Genomic DNA, 16,026 nt, shown 5'->3' on the forward strand with positions numbered 1-16,026 from the left:
GTCATTTTTAATGATCGTTGAAAGCCCAGATCGTAATCGTGATTAAAATTCGATTAATTGAGCAGCCCTAGTACACACTGTAATCAACATGTGCTTTTAATGACGAAATGCTAAACCAAAACATGGTGGCTCGGATTACATGTTATTAGAATTGCCAACTGTTACACAACCACATGCAGTTAATTCACCAAATTGTGTTTCTATTTGGAATGGAAGTAAACGGTCTCTGTGGCGCTAGTGGTCAGAAAGATGATTATAGTTGTTGAGGATGCACTCATATATATTTTTTAAACCTTTGGCTTCAGGTGTCTTCTGTTCTAATCCACCACCAGCGTTTCTGTATTCCTCACTGTGGGGTTATGGCACAAGTAACGGGTCAGTAGTGAGAGCATAAGAATTTTTTATTTTCCCTTAGTCACAATTATAAAAACAATCAGATGAACTGTGATTACCATCTTATTGAATAAACTAACAAAGTTAATGTGTATTGAACTAAACCCACCACAGCCTGGTGGGGAGTTTCTTGAGAGGCAAAAGTAAAGGACAAAAACAGAACACGCTTTTATCCTGATAATCGTGTTTTAAATGATTATGAAATCAGATTAACTGCAGAGCCCTATTCTGAGGAGGACACTGGGAATCATTACTTATACGTAAGACAATATTGAGTTCAGCTTAGGGCTGCTCGATTATGGCAAAAATGATAATCACGATTATTTTCACTGAAATTGAGATCACGATTATTTGACGATATTTATTTAACCCTTTAAGACCTACTATAGAACCAAGTCCACCAGAGCTTTTTTTTTTTTTTTTTTTTTACATGCTGTAGTGCCATTTGTGGGAGCATTTCAAGTTGCTATACATCAATACAACTGTTATAGCCCATATTTTAATAATATGTATGCATTAAGTCCATAGTAATTACATAAATTGCAAAAAAGTGCAATAAACTACAAAAAAATTTGAAAATCGCTTTTGTTTTGTTTACATATATTTCTACTTGGAGAAATTTAAGAGGCTTATCCCTCAAAACTTTAAATACAATAAAGTTGCAAAAAATAGTTTACAACAACAGGAAATTTATTTTGAGTGTCTTCATAGTTTTATTTTGGAGATACAGCAATTTTTATATACTGCAGGAAAAACAAAAAACAATCCTATGATGCAAATTTGCAAAGAAAACAGCATGTGCATCATTTCACTGTGGGAAGTGTTACGAACAGCTGATAGGAACGGCAAAGCGTGTTTCTGGAATATTATGTTTTTGTTCCTGCAAGCGCTTTTTATGCAATTTTTGCAAAGCTATATGTGGAACGCAACCGTGACCGAGGACAAGCTGATGGCATCAGATGTAAGTACAACTCCTCCGGTTTCATATGCAAAACAAATTATTGCGCTAGCTTACACGGTTCAGGTTCTACAGGGATTTAAAAATAGTTACGCAAAACGGAGCGTGCTGCTCTGACTGGCTTTAAAGGGTTAACAATGACTTTAAAAAAATAATATAAAATAGTGTGCAACACCACTGAAGTTTTTTTTTTTTTTTTTTTTTAAACTCTCTTTTCAACCAACGGCAGTCACTCTCCAAATAACTTCTGCTTAGCTTTCCGAGCTTCCCTCGGGTCCTCTTAATCAGCGGTCTCCAACCTTTTTTGCGCCACGGACCGGTTTATGCCCGACAATATTTTCACGGAACGGCCTTTAAGGTGTCGCGGATAAATTAGGGAGGGGCTAATAATCGGCTCAGTCATTTTTAATGATCGTTGAAAGCCCAGATCGTAATCGTGATTAAAATTCGATTAATTGAGCAGCCCTAGTTCAGCTTAAAGATTGCTTTACTTACTCTGCGCATAAAATGTAATTCATTATATTGGCATATTATTGCAATAATAGCTTCCCAGCAATTGCTCCACCAAATTGTCTTTCTACCTCCTGCCTTGTGTACAGGCCTGAAAGTAAACAAGTGAGCCGCAGACAAAAATGTCTCGCTCATAGTGTGAGATTTTCAGCAAAGAATTTGCTTCATTCTGCATCGCAAAAACCCTTCGCTGCTGTACAGGGAAAGCACTTCATGGCAGTATGTTGCATTAACTAGATTTCATCCATCAGTTGTACTCTTCCTCATCTGGTGGCTTTTGAGTGGTAGACTGTGTGATGCAGGACAAAAGTTTATTCATGTTCGGTGAGAACACATCATTATCTTTGGGTTACTTCATTTGTACGTCTGGGTAGATTTGGTCTGTAGCAGATGAGTCATCTGTGTTCTCACACACAAGGCTGTGCGATATGACCAAAATCTCATATCCCGATATTAAGACATCTATCGTCCGATAACGATATAAATCACAAAAATGTAACATTTTCTGTAAATTCTGTGAATCTCGGGCAGCTCGACTTGCGTGAAGTGTTTCCAGCTGGGCGTCATGGACCTAGAGTCGAGTGTTTTAACTGATGCATGAAACTATACATTTTTAGACAGGTTGTAACGGCCACCGTTTTCTTTGTGAGTATTTATTACACGGCGTGCTGCGGGGAAAAGCCTGTTCTAACGTTTGAGTCTAAGGTTTATTTTTTTAGCACCTGGCGGCTCTTTTTTGCTTCTTATCCGTAAATACTCTGCATCTTTCACGTGATTCAGTTTATTTTGAAAAGTCTCAACAGGATCTTGAGCTTTATTGTGAAAGGTTTATGTGGAAAATAAACTAGCGGAAACGTTGTGGTTTAACCGTCGTTGTTGCTAACAACAACGCATAAAAACAAGCGCTTGCCTGTCTGTAGTGTGGTTATATTAAATATAAGAGAAAGGGAGAACTTTAAGAAATTAATATAGCCACTACAGTGACCATCAAAACGATGAAAAAATATTGCTGTAAATAGTTTATTTTGCGACACCACGAAACAAACGATAGCGTAAAATGAAACAATAGACGTTTTTATATCGTTATTCGATATATATCGTTATATCGAACAGCCCTACACACACACACACACACACACACACACACACACTGAGCAGTTAAGCATAATGCAATATAGTCAAGAAATAAATTGGTGACTTAAGCAATTTATACCACATCATGTATGATAAGCATTTTTTTCCTCTCCCATTTGTTGGCATCCTCTATGCAACGCTTGTGCTAGCTGCTCTTACCTCATGATGAGATAAAAGTGCATTGTGGAAAGGAATTAAACAGATCAGCCATTAGGTCAGTATGTTGAGTTCACCAATATCTGATCAGGATACTAACATCTGATTAAGATATCAGGTTGGTTCATCCTTACTAGCAGGTGAGAAATCCCTATGCACTGCTCATCGTTTTGTTACCAAACTACTGCACACCAAATCTGAATATCAGGTCTAGCCTTTTTGAGTAAAGATTGGACCATTGTCTGGTCCACATGTCGGGTTGTTGCACCCCTGATTAACATCCATAGGAAAACTGGTTGTTTTCACATGAGGCAGCGTCATGTGTCCAGCGGATGGGATATCAGGACCTGCTGGTTTTTGAGAGAGAGCTTTACTGAGAGGCAGCGTTACTGAGCGATTATGGTGGTTTTTGAAGGGGTCACTATGTTATAGACGACATATGTGCTGCATCCAGAGAAGCACCACAATGGAGAATCTGCTGACAGCCAGAAAACGGCCACCGAACCGGCTGCTGCTGGCACTTTGTGTGTGTATGTGGGAGTTGAGGGGGGAGGAAAATTTGTCCTGATTAGAGAGGAGGGGAGGAGCTCCTCGTTGGGAGAAAGAATGGGTGATAGTAGTGGGTTCTTTCTAACTGACCCCTCCTCTTTCTCAACCTCCTCAGTCACCCTGGTGATTGAGGTCATTGGACTTGTAATGATCGCTCTGTTTGTGCTTTTGTAAACTGCAGCTGAAGCTCTTGCTGCTTCTCTTCTGTTATCTGATTTTAGGTTGTTCTGCACTTTCAGAGTGGATTATTTTAACTTACCTGGGATATTGTCTGTCAGTGCTGATGAGGTGTCCTAAGGACTGAAGCTCTTCATTCCCGTTCAGCCTTTCCTTATCATGTCTGTGATGTTTTGCTTCTGCTTTTAAGGAGCTGATGTATCCTCACTCGCCTTGGTGGTTTGGCTGTCTTTATGTGACTGCTGATCTTTGTATAATAACCATATTTAATGAACACATACCAAATTTTACTTTCATGCTATCAATATTTTCAAAGTTACAGACACTAGAAGAATAAAGGGTTGGATAAGTCACCCATCATTATTATTATTATTATTATTATTATTATTATATTTAACAGCGCTTGTGTGCCCTCTTGAATTCTTGAGTACAGAAAATATCTGGAGGAAATGTTCTTTTATTAGGGCTGTTTAAAAACTGTATGTGAGAGGCCTCTCTTTTACATACATTACGTATCAGGCTCATCTACTAGCTGTGATGTCCTTTGCTCAGAGCTTAAAAACAAGATTTTGACTTTAGATTGTCACAGTTGAAGAATGTTTAAAATTTATTTGGTTGCAGTTTCTAACAGATTTTTATGTTGTGTAATAGTTGCTGAACTTTCACGTGGCTCAGAAATACCGTAGGAAATGACGTGGCAGTTTGACACACCCCTCTTTACCTTAAGTGCATATAACTTGATGCTTGTGCTAAGTAAAGCAAGACAGACAAATTATTTTAATGATTATAAGAGGACCAATTGTACTTGCGTGCAAGACTCTCCAGAATGTCAGTCAGTACCTTTACTGCAGTTGGACATCAAGTAGGCTGAATTTGGACCCTTTGGTGAGCTGGCTTTAGGTCCTGGGTCTCATGTTTGATACTTCTAATTCAAAGGGACTAAATGGAACTGATCGTGTGTGTGTGTGTGTGTGTGTGTGTGTGTGTGTGTGTGTGTGTGTGTGTGTGTGTGTGTGTGTGTGTGTGTGTGTGTGTGTGTAACAGCAACAGGAAGTAGTGCCAGCAGGAAACACTGCAGCTGTATTTACAGCATTGTCCTCCATACTATGTCGTAGTGAACGGGGACATAAGACTAGCAGATGTGTCAAGGAAGAAATCGGAATGTCTCTGATTGCACTGATCGGCTCCGTGATGGACGTCATCTGCCAGAGGAGCTCTGTTTCTGCTCAGCACCTCAGTAAGGCGGGATTCTTGGTTGGATTATTGGTTATTCCAGCGTCTGCACCCAGCCCCACCCCCCTCCTGCACCCTGTGCCCTGTAGATTTGCTTTTAAGGCCTGTCTGTTCCTCTCCAGACTGCCAGAGCGACCCTTCCCATCTCCCTTGTCTTTCTCTCCCATCTACCTCTGCCCTGGTGGAGGCTCTGGAAATTGAAAACAGGTTAGGGTGTGTGGGGAAGAGAGGAAAAAGAGGGAGTGCAAGGTCTATCTTTGTCTGCTATCTGAGTCATTACCTTCATTGTTCATCCACAGCCTCTGCGGCCCTGTCTTTGGAAGAAATGGCGCCCTCTGTGGTTGCTTCCGCACTGTGCAGGAGCAGACATTTTCCTCTCATGTCTGCCTTTGAAATGGCCATTCTGTGTGTCATACTGGTAAAATGGAGTACCCTGCTCTCAGCTGGCACTCGTTCCTTTCTCACAGAGCATACCCCTGCAGTGGAAACCCCCAGTTCTTTTTTTCTTTAATTTTTAATTTCTCCACATATTTATAATGCATGCCTAATCATGTTATTTTTTGACTCTAATGCTTTTCCAGGCTGCCTGCAGCTGCCACTGCTGGGAGCTCTGCTATAACGCTGATTCACTGACCTCTGCAGTCTGACAGCGGAAATGCTCCAAATAATCAATTTTAGTGTTTAATAATAGTTCAGTAAAACACCGGAAAGTACTTATATAAACTGGGAACAGACTAATAACTGTAGTTGAAGACCAGTTGCATAAATAAGTGGAGCTTCACTAAAGTCCACACTGGGTCCCAGCGAGATGAGGGCTGATGCCGACTGGTCGTTTTTTCTTATGAAGGTTGCTGATTGAAATGACCTGGAGGTGTCTGTGTGGCAGACACAATAAAAGCTGTTTGAATTCCTTAAATGCTAAGGAAGGGTGCTTCAGTGCTTCCTTTATTACCTCCTTTAGTAGCAGAGTGTACACTGAAACATCCTTTATAAAAGAAAATAATACTGTCCCACAGTTTCAGTAAATTAGGTGTGTTTTCTTTTTCACACAATAGTCTGTTGATATGTTTTGAGCCTTCATCAGCTGGCTGTGTTAAAACCTACATGTGACCTATGAACATCAAACTGCAATAATAAAACATGCTGCTTATCAAGTTGTTTCCTGGTGTGAGGTTGGGGGATTTTTACATGAGAAAGCTCAATAAATAAAGATTATGTGAGTTTGAAGTTCACCACAATTCAGTTGAGTGGACAGGATGAGTAATTAATCTCAGTGAGATAAATATGTTGTTTCACTTCATAGGCTGTTTAGTCCTTTTTATTTAAAATTACAGCCTTGGATATAAAGTTGTTTTTCATTGGTGTTTCTATTTAATTTGACCTTTGTGAAAAGAAATTAGTTTGTTTTTGTCCCCCACCCCAGTCCAACCTAAGGACAATTGAACAAGATAAGACCATGAAAGCAACTCGCTTGTTTCACAAGCCTGAATTAGACCTTGCAATCAAAGCACAATGATTAATCTTTAACTTTGATCTTGCACATATGTTTGTAAGGCTTAACAAGGTGTGTAGAAAGTTTCATTAAAAACAAAGTACTTAAAAAAAACAAAAAAAAAACTACTTGTACATTGCAGCCTTTTGAAACCCCCCTCAGCTCCTCCGTACTTTGATTTGACTCTTTTCAGTGCATCAGCTTCGAGACTCTTCCTTGCTATTGGTTGTTCCTTATCTTTGTGCATATGTGTGAATTTAAACACCAAAATAACAGCACATTTAAGACACATGGCTAACACAGGGCATTTACTCGCAGTAAAGATGTAGTAGTAAATAAGAACTTTATTTATATGATAGAGTCCTAAAAGGGAGATGAAAAAATGGTGAGAGATACAGCATCACATAAAAGGAAGCTTATAAGAACGTGGTTTTAGATTTCACTGGGGTTTTTTTTTGCCTGGCTCATCTCCTCAGACTGGTGGATCGAAATCCATCAGAGGTCCTGATGCCTCAGTTCAGATTGTCTGCCTGCAGCATAAACCTTCCTTTTTGTTGTATTCTGTATTAGCCCGTTGGCTTTTTTTTTTTTAGGTGTGCCTGTCTGTCTAGTTCAATGTGTCTGTGGAATTCAAACCATTGCTACAGCTGGTTTGGCTCAAATAAATAGAACCTAAAGTAGTGAAGAGTAGATTTGATCTGGACACACGTGACATAAATCACTATCACCCAGAGTATCTTCTGTTGACCATAACTTAAACACTCGTGTCATCCCCCCTGCAGATGGAAGCGAGCAGAGAGCCGCTACACCGTGGAGAGAGCTGCCATCATCAGCCACTGGAACTGGCTCCAGGCCCACATCTCGGACTTGGAGTACCGCATCCGACAGCAGACGGACATTTACAGACAGATCCGCGCCAGCAAGGTCAGTCCTTCCATTTATTAGACACGTCTGTGCATTTTAGGTTTTTTTTCTCTGATGTGCAGAAAAATCTTCCATCAAGTGTAATAAAATCAGAAAAGAGTCCTTTTATGTGTATTTCCACTGACACTGTAGGATGAAGAAGCTCTGTGATGCATTTTAACTTGTATTAATTTCTTTATCTTTGAATTGAAAGTATAACTCTCATCTCTCGATTTCTCAGGGCTCAGTAGAGCTGGGAGGTGTTTCGCCAAGTGGGGTGCTTGCAGGTGGGACAGAAGTAAAAGCAGAGCCTGTAAACACTCAGGTAAACAGATTTGTTTCTTTAAAAATTGTCTTTTTAATAGAACAGTAGCTGCTAGTGGCTTAAAACCATTGTTTTTATTCTTTTTGTTGACCTTTTTATTGTTTTTACATAATTTCTGTCACATGTATTATTGCATTTGTACATGGTCACATGAAATAGGACAAACATTTAAAAAAATGAGGTCACTGTATGCACGAGTAATCCCTGTGAGTCAGTCGATAAAGCAGTAAACAGTTCAAGACAGAGGTTGTCTTTAATCAACCCAGCCGCTATCTTGGATAGATTAGACAGACTGTTTTCAGTTAAAATGGCAATTTTTACTATTTTTATATTCTTTTGATTTAGAAAAACATTTTGCCTGCATTAAAATACAACCGCTGACACGGTTTTCATAGCCCCCCTTTTCTTACTTAGCAAGGCTGATCCCATCATCTCAGGTACACAGCTCTGGCTGCAAGTTGCACAAGCTCCACCCACCAACTGTCCAAACCTTATTTTTGAGATGCACAACTAATCAGAATAAGTTGAAACTGTTTAAGACGGAGGATGAACCGAGATGAACTGAAAGCTTAACAAAGGGATTATTTTTGAATGAAGATGAGTTTAAAGATTTATGTAAGAGGCGAGCCTCAGATCAGTTTTTGTGAATACAAAGGGAAGAATACAAAAACAAAATTAGACAGCAGTAAGGTTACAAAATTTTCTTCTTGTTCTTCCAACAAATAGAAAATGGTGCAAGATAAAATCTTTAGCCTTCATCAATTCTTATAAATAACCCCATTCATTCTTGGCTCAAGTGTATAATGTAAAGATAAATAAATATTAATGAATGAATATTAGTTGTAGCCTTTATTCAGCACTTTGATCTTCGGATGCTGTGTTAGTGGGTAAATATAAGCAGCTCTGCTTTAGTCTATCCCTGAGAATGACTGAAATATTGAGCTTGTTTGTTTTCACACAGGTGGAAATGAAATGGTAAGTGTTCACGGGAAATTGTGTTCTTATCTGTTCCTCAGGTCTGACCGAATCAAAGCAGTTTAGAAAGGAAAAAAAGCTCCCTAACCCTCAGATCCAAATAATTTCTCTTGATGAGTCGGCCTGTCTGGGTGTTTAAATTGTTTGTCTGTTCAGCTGCAGCTGTGCAGCCTCCCATTGCAGCGGTGTACATTTGCTCTACTGCATGTTGAACCTCATTAAATTAAATGTTTTTCTGTCTTTAAGGTAATCCGATTTGATAGCAAAGCTGCTATATAAATGGCAGTTGTTTATAGTAGCACGTTTCATTATACTTGACATATTTAACACAAGCTTTTAAAAAACTGTTTAAAATAAAAATATCAAAATGTTGCAAAGACGTAAAGTACAAATAACACACGCTCAGCTATTGAGTTGAAATGATAGAGAAATGTGGAGCAGATGTTTGTGAAATGAGACAAGGTTGACTGGAATCATGAAACTGTTCACTTGTGTAAAAGCTTGCGGAAAAAGTGCTTCAGGTTTTTTATCTTGATGGTTTAAGCCTTGGGAGAGTGAAGGCCTTAGCCCAAATCTGGACTGAATAATTCAAGGCCACAGGACCAAGATGATTTAGTTTGTCTCTAATGCAGTTTCCTGAAATACCGCCGGCTGCCTGAGTGTTCAGCGTGGTCAGCCTGCCAGTTAACACGAGGTGTAGTCTAACTGGTTTTGGTCTTATCTGTCGATGCAGGACGCCGGTTCAGAACGTCTGGAGCACACGGGCACCGCCCATATCAGCAGCACAGAGCCGGGCCCTTGGAAAGGTCAAAACGGGCAGCCAGTCAACGGCGTCCTCAGCAGGTACAGCTGCTAATGATTACCTCATTTTGAGTTCTCGGAAAGGCTCGCTGCCTTTCCAGGAAACGCGAGAGGGGAGTCCTTCGTTTGGATTTGCAGTTAGAGAGATGCTGATTTTAGCTGGAGTGATTAGTAGAAAAGTAATTAACCTTTTTCACAGCAGACATTTCAGCTGGAAAAACATCCACGTTAGTCATCTTTGCATAGTGGTGTTTTGCTGTGGTAATAAATGGACCCAACTATAATATTTGTCTCATGTGCTTTTCACGCAATCACAATATCCACTATGGACAAAGCTTTGTCTGTGACTTTTGTTTTTTGTAGTCTTAATACTGCATTTTTTATAAAAAAAACTGGCACATCTTCTAAACATCAGCTTCCCTGAACTCATTTTTTTCTTAGCAAATGTGAAAGTGTAGCTGCTAGATGCCGCCTGATGAGACATGAACATGAAACATGAAACTTTAACCTCCAGCTCAATAGTGCAAAGTTTGTTGAACTGCACCCGTGTTTGAATCAGGGATTTTTATTTAGTTTATTTTTGTTTCTGTTGTGTTTAGTTTTCAGGATGATTTTCTCCGTTTCGGTTTTGTTTTGATTATTAGTTTCAGTTATTTTTTTTCATTTCACGCAGTCAGTGGACACAGTCCTGTAGATATGTGTCAGTGAACTTCTGTACAAAAATCTACATAACATTTGTTTTTGTAAGTGTGCATAGGTTGTTTTTCACCTGGTTTTGGTTTTAGTTTCATTTTAATTAACTGTAATGACCTCTGTGAGAATGAAGTAAGTAATAATCGTGTGAGCTCAGCCTCCTACACGCTGTGCTCAGGCAGCTTCCTCATTGCTGATGAAGGTTTCTAAAGCAGGCCATCTCCTGTTGTTAGTGCCATATGAGAATAAGTCATTCTTTTTAAAATTACGGTAACCAAATAGGAAGCCACCTGACAGAATCGGCTTTACTTTCAGTAATGACTTCAGTGGATTTTAATGAAGCAGTACAGAATTTTACCTTCATGCTGTGAATAATTTGCTAAATACAGGCTCTTTAAACGTCGATGGGTGAATCGGAGTTTCCTCTTTTTCAAGTAAATGTGATATTTACAAGAAATTGTCAGCCCTGAAAATTACATTTAAGCTCTGTTAACACAAAAGAAATCTCCTATCACATACTGACCTGTGAAAAGTGTATTTTGGATAAAGTTTTCTGTAGCGAACGCTTGTTTATGTGCCTCTACATCATAGACATTAAAATTGGTGCAGTTTTGCTCCTGAACCTGTGGGTTAGAGTCACTTGGAGTGGGTGTAGAATTGATTTGCTCTGAAAATGCACCAAATTTCAACCCACTCGTATGGTGCTACAACCGCATCCCAAGGTAAATTTTTATTGTGTAGGTTCATGCTAAGGTTTCTGAAGGGGCACCAGTTGACTTTAATTAATTATAATAAAAAGGTGTCATAGGACAATGTATTGAATTGTGTGTCCAATGTTTGTGTGTGGAAACTGTTGAAGTTACATCCTGAAATATTCAGACTCTATAATACATTCGATTAAGTATTGTTCCAAACACAAGAAAGAGTGTGAAAATGTCCTCACAGATGGTTATTTGTAATCCTGTCACATAGGGTCAGCTCACATGTCTTGTTATTATCTTGAAGCCTGAATCCAGAGTTTAGGATGCTTGATGTGCTCAGTGATTTCGATTTTTTTTTAAAAATTTTTTTCAGTAATTTTTTTTTTAAAATATTTGCAGTTTTTTGTTTTGCAAAGTTTATAATACTTTGGGCACTGTATCATACAGACTGTACAGCTGCTAGTACAGTCTGCTATCTCTGAGGTGTAGCACATCTGGCAGCTAAAGTCACATTGATGAGTTTTAAGCTAATGAGATGCACTCACAGCTACGAGCACGCCAGCTTTTAACAGGTGCTAAATCTTCTCTCCGTGTTGTAGGATGGCAGAGAGCACAGACGCCAAGCATCAGCAGCCGTCGGCCTACGACAGCACATGCGTGGCTGCACGTACGCGGCCGCTAATCAGCTGCCGCCGGCGGCGACTCATTCAGCCCAACACTGTGCCCAACCTTAACGGCAAGGTGAGTTTTCTGCTCTGTGTGATTATTCTTGAGTTTCACTTGAAAGAAGCTGCAAGGGCACACGCGTGTGAAGGAGTCTTTGTGGAAACGGCGCGAACATGCTGAATGTTCAGTTTCGCACATTTAAGAGCAGTGAAAGGGCTTTTTGTTAGACAGCGCCTAGTGTTTTAGGCTTCACTCTTCGGCTGGTGCGTGACCTAATAACTGAGTAAACGAGAGATGGGGAAAGTAGGGCATCTTTATTCAGAGTCGAACAACAAAGGGTAGTAATGGCCCCATGTGACGACTCACAAGTTTTAGTTGAGGGGGGAATAGAAACGTTTCTCTAATTGTTTACACCCCTTCCCACTCTCTGGGAGACTGAGTGTGACTTTAAGTCTCTAAATGTGTTGAGGCTTTTAACTTAAAAAATTCTACTACTACTACAATTATGCAGTCATATTTCTCCTGCTTGTTTTTATAAACAATATTTTTAAAAAGGAAAAAAAACAGACTTTCAAAGAAACAACAAAAAGGTCCTTCAAATCAAAGCATGGTGAACCACATGATTCAGAAAGAGAGAAAATCCTATCAGTTCAGCAGGACATAAGAAGCTTAATGCATCTTTTACATTAAACAACTATTTACATTATAAAATCCAAATCGTTCACAGCTGTCGTTTTAAAATGCTGTGCCTCTAAAACAGCTTCTCTTTTTTAACATGTTTTTATGATGTAGTGAAAAATAATCTTAATCATTTCATGATTAGTTATAAATAACCCCACTTTTATGTTTACAGAGTGTCAGTATTTACAGTGTTGACCTGATTGGTTTATGTTCCCTCCTTATCGAAGCCCCAGGTTGATCACTTTGTGGACTCATCGTCTTCCACTGATTCAGGATAGTTTGGTGATGATCTGTTCATCATGGAGCACATCACAAGGCAAAAGTGAAACCAAGTGGCTCAGAGACCACCTGATTTTACACCAGGAAACTCCCTAAATCATAGCATAGAAACTTGAGGCACTACCACAGCTTCTTTAAAGAGTGTGCTGAAAGAGATTTAAATGTACTATATTAGTGTGTAATAATATGGTTGGTTTCAGTAGTGAGGAGGAAACACTGATTATTTCTGTGGGACGAAGTACAGCGAACTAAACCGGTGTCAGATACGTCCACGCGCGTTCATCTAGCAAAACATAATCAAAATAGGAGCTGATATCTCAGATGAGATGGAGGACATTTTCTGCAGAGGAACTTTTGAACACCAGTGATTTACAAATTCTAATAGGTATTGTCTGATTATATGGGGGGGGGTTCTAGTAGGAGGACCAAACTCATTAAACACAACATGGCTTAAATAGAGTGGAACACAAACTGAAATGGCTCAGTATGAAAAAAAAATGGCACAGCTAAATAGGAAAAAAATAGAATAAAATACAAAAGGTCAATGGAAAAGAAGAAAATCTAGATAAAATTCAACAAGGAGCTTAAGGAGCGGGTGCAGTCTGTTCTGTTTTTGTATCTATTAAAAGAGAAAGTTTCAGTAAAGTACCAGCAGAACTAATAATAGAGTAATTTTAAAAATGGGGGGAATAGACATAAAGCAGGCACACGGAGCATGACGTCAGCGGCTCTAAAGAGCAGAACATTTTCTGGCATGACTCACTCAATAAGTGTTTAACGGCCGTGTCAGTGAAGCCGCTGAATTATTAATAATCACAGCTTGGCTGTGAATGATTTGCAACCGCTCTCGTTTGTCCTCCTGGCAGGCCCCGAGGAGCAGCTGCATCCAGTGTAACTGCAGGGTTAACCCCACCTGTGTGATGTGCGGTGGCTGGCCCACCCCCAGAGAGGACCCTCAGTACGAGCTGCCCACCCTGGAGCGCCTGTCAAGGCTGGATCTTGGCGTCCACCCCATCCTCTCCTTCCCCGACGGTCAGTGCTGGTCTCAGAGCGGAGCTTGAGTTTACGCAGCCATTTCCTCCTTTACATTCAGAGGGGAAGACAAACAAGGCGTGGCTGTGAGCTCAGCAGGAAGTTCTGCTGAACATATTTAGTCATTTAGAGTCTTCTCTCTCTCTGCGCAGCAAGGAACTCACATAAATGAAGACAGGAATTTCTGACTTTACTGCAAATCAAAACATGAACAGTTTTACACGACACGGACAAATGAAGCAGTAGGTTTGGCTGAAGCTCACAGAATAGATTATCTAAGGTTGCAGTGTAAAGCACACAGCCTGGTGCCAGATTCAGCCTATCAGGACGTCTGATTTGCTCCCAGAGGGAGGGCAAAACTTTTCAGGCAGTTTAGTGTTCTATTTTTGCTCTTAACGATAAATAAAATGTGTAACCAACAAACCAATAAATGACAGGAAATAAGTTTTATTTTTTAATTATACAGGGGGGAAAAGTGTAATTGTCTTAAGTCTGGGTTGTGGGCTGCTCGTCTGTTTTCCTGTAATTTAACTGGGTTATTTCTGAAACTCTGAGCCCAGAGGAGATGTGATGTCGTGTTTTCTTTTCACTGTTTAATCATTTTGTTTTTTCTTAAGCTATTTCAGGGTGTCTCATGGATGTAATTTTCACTGGGCACCTAAATTTGTTTACACTAAAACAAAGGGGGAACATTTTGGAGGTGACTTTAAAGGTTATTAGTGAACATTTGGACCGCTGCTCTGAGGCTTGTTTCATGTGAATCACTAAACTGCAGAAAACTCTTCAAGAGTTTATAGCACTAATTTTAGGAATATGTCTTTTGTATTCTTGGACTTGGCATGATTCATATTAAGGATGATAATTTCACCCACCCTCCACCCCAGACTACTTGAAATGCTAGATTTGTGGCAGATATTTGTGTTTTTTCTCCTGCGAGTACAGCAGCATGCAATGTCACAGCTCCATACAGACCTTACCAGTCTGATCCCTGGTAGCTACAGCGCTTTCTTCTCCTGTTCTTGTTGCTTAATGGTGTCTGGCAGCCTGTATGTGCGTTACTGCTGCGTTCTTGTTCTAGTAGTAGTGCTTCAGTAGTGGATATTCCCTCTGGGGTTAAAAAAACAAACAAAAAAAACCCTGAGGGAATATATTTATTAGCTGAAGTTGGGCTGCACTGTGATGTAATATCAGTTTATGCTACTATCTGCTCATCTGAACCTCAATTTGCCTAAAAACGCTCAACACTTAACCCTCATTACATTTGAGTTTTAACACATCCACGGAAAACTTTGCCCCCTGGTGGGGGTAATGTGAGTGTAGTTACAGAAGTGCCCTCAGTTTGTCCTCCTGTGTGAAAAAAGTAAGCTCCTGATTGGCTGCCCCTTGGAAACATCTGGAAGGTCGAGATGTGTGCCTGAGAAGAGCCAAGTGTAGAAAAAAACTGCCCGAGACTGAGTCAGCATTTATCTCATATGCTGACCTCGTTAATTTGAAAGTTTCACCGTGTTTAACGTGAACCTCCGTCACCATAACAAGAACGTATTTGACAGAATATGAGGGAAAGCATAAAATTTTCTTCAGGAAGTTGATTTTTCTGAGTCTCGTTTCCTCTGCCGCTGTCTTCCTCAGACGTTTGTATAGGTCTGCGCCTGCAGCAGGTGATGAAGAGCCAGTGGCAGACCAAGTCACTGGAGAGGAGCAAACCACTGAAGAAGCTCTCCCTCAAACACAAGCTCTCCTCATCCAAAGAGAAGCACAAGTTCACCAACTCGCTCATGGCAGTCAGTAAGTATGGGAGCTGTCCGAGCGGCAGCTTTCTGCCATTTGACGGCAGCACACGAGCACAGCGACGCCTCTGAGATCACATCACCCAGACTTAAATACGACCTCTCACATTCAAAATAAATATAAGACGTGAAGAAACAGACAAATGTGTACAAATGTACGATGTTACGAAATGTCATTTTTAAAGTCAGCACATTATTGGGACACAGTGTGATTGTTGTTCAGGTCAGGTTTCTGCTTAATTCCAGCTGTGTAGGTTTCACAGTTCACTCTGTCCTAGTAGCTGCCGTATTTCCTAATTTCACGCAATGAGACGCTTCTCAGAAAAGAATCTGCCTTCTGAGAAGGCCCGATCTCGATGTCATATCCACTCAGCTGAGAACAGAGCAGCTGTTGATTGGTTGTTATCCTAGAGGAGAAAATACGCATTTACTAATTCCACCATCTCACACGTGAAGATTTAATATCTGACATATGAACATAAGCCAACTAAAAACTTCAGGCAGTGGATTTTTAAACTCAACAAAAGTCTTGGAGTAAATTTTTATTATCTGAACATGTTTGTTTTAATGTGTAATGTAAA

General features: G+C 40.0%; 1 protein-coding gene across 4 annotated transcripts in view; it reads left to right on the forward strand.

Annotated features, from left to right (window-relative positions):
- Nucleotides 1–16,026, forward strand: part of LOC113028027 (KAT8 regulatory NSL complex subunit 1) — a 43,265-nt gene that overhangs the window by 23,553 nt on the left and 3,686 nt on the right. For all 4 annotated transcript variants that reach the window (XM_026177960.1, XM_026177959.1, XM_026177961.1 and 1 more), the window contains 6 exons: nt 7,385–7,526; nt 7,747–7,830; nt 9,539–9,648; nt 11,600–11,741; nt 13,493–13,658; nt 15,288–15,443. In XM_026177960.1, coding sequence (XP_026033745.1) covers nt 7,385–7,526; nt 7,747–7,830; nt 9,539–9,648; nt 11,600–11,741; nt 13,493–13,658; nt 15,288–15,443 — 800 coding nt within the window. The remainder of the gene's footprint in view (nt 1–7,384; nt 7,527–7,746; nt 7,831–9,538; nt 9,649–11,599; nt 11,742–13,492; nt 13,659–15,287; nt 15,444–16,026) is intronic.

The sequence above is a fragment of the Astatotilapia calliptera genome, chromosome 8 (assembly GCF_900246225.1).
Source record: "Astatotilapia calliptera chromosome 8, fAstCal1.2, whole genome shotgun sequence".
NCBI lineage: Eukaryota > Metazoa > Chordata > Actinopteri > Cichliformes > Cichlidae > Astatotilapia > Astatotilapia calliptera.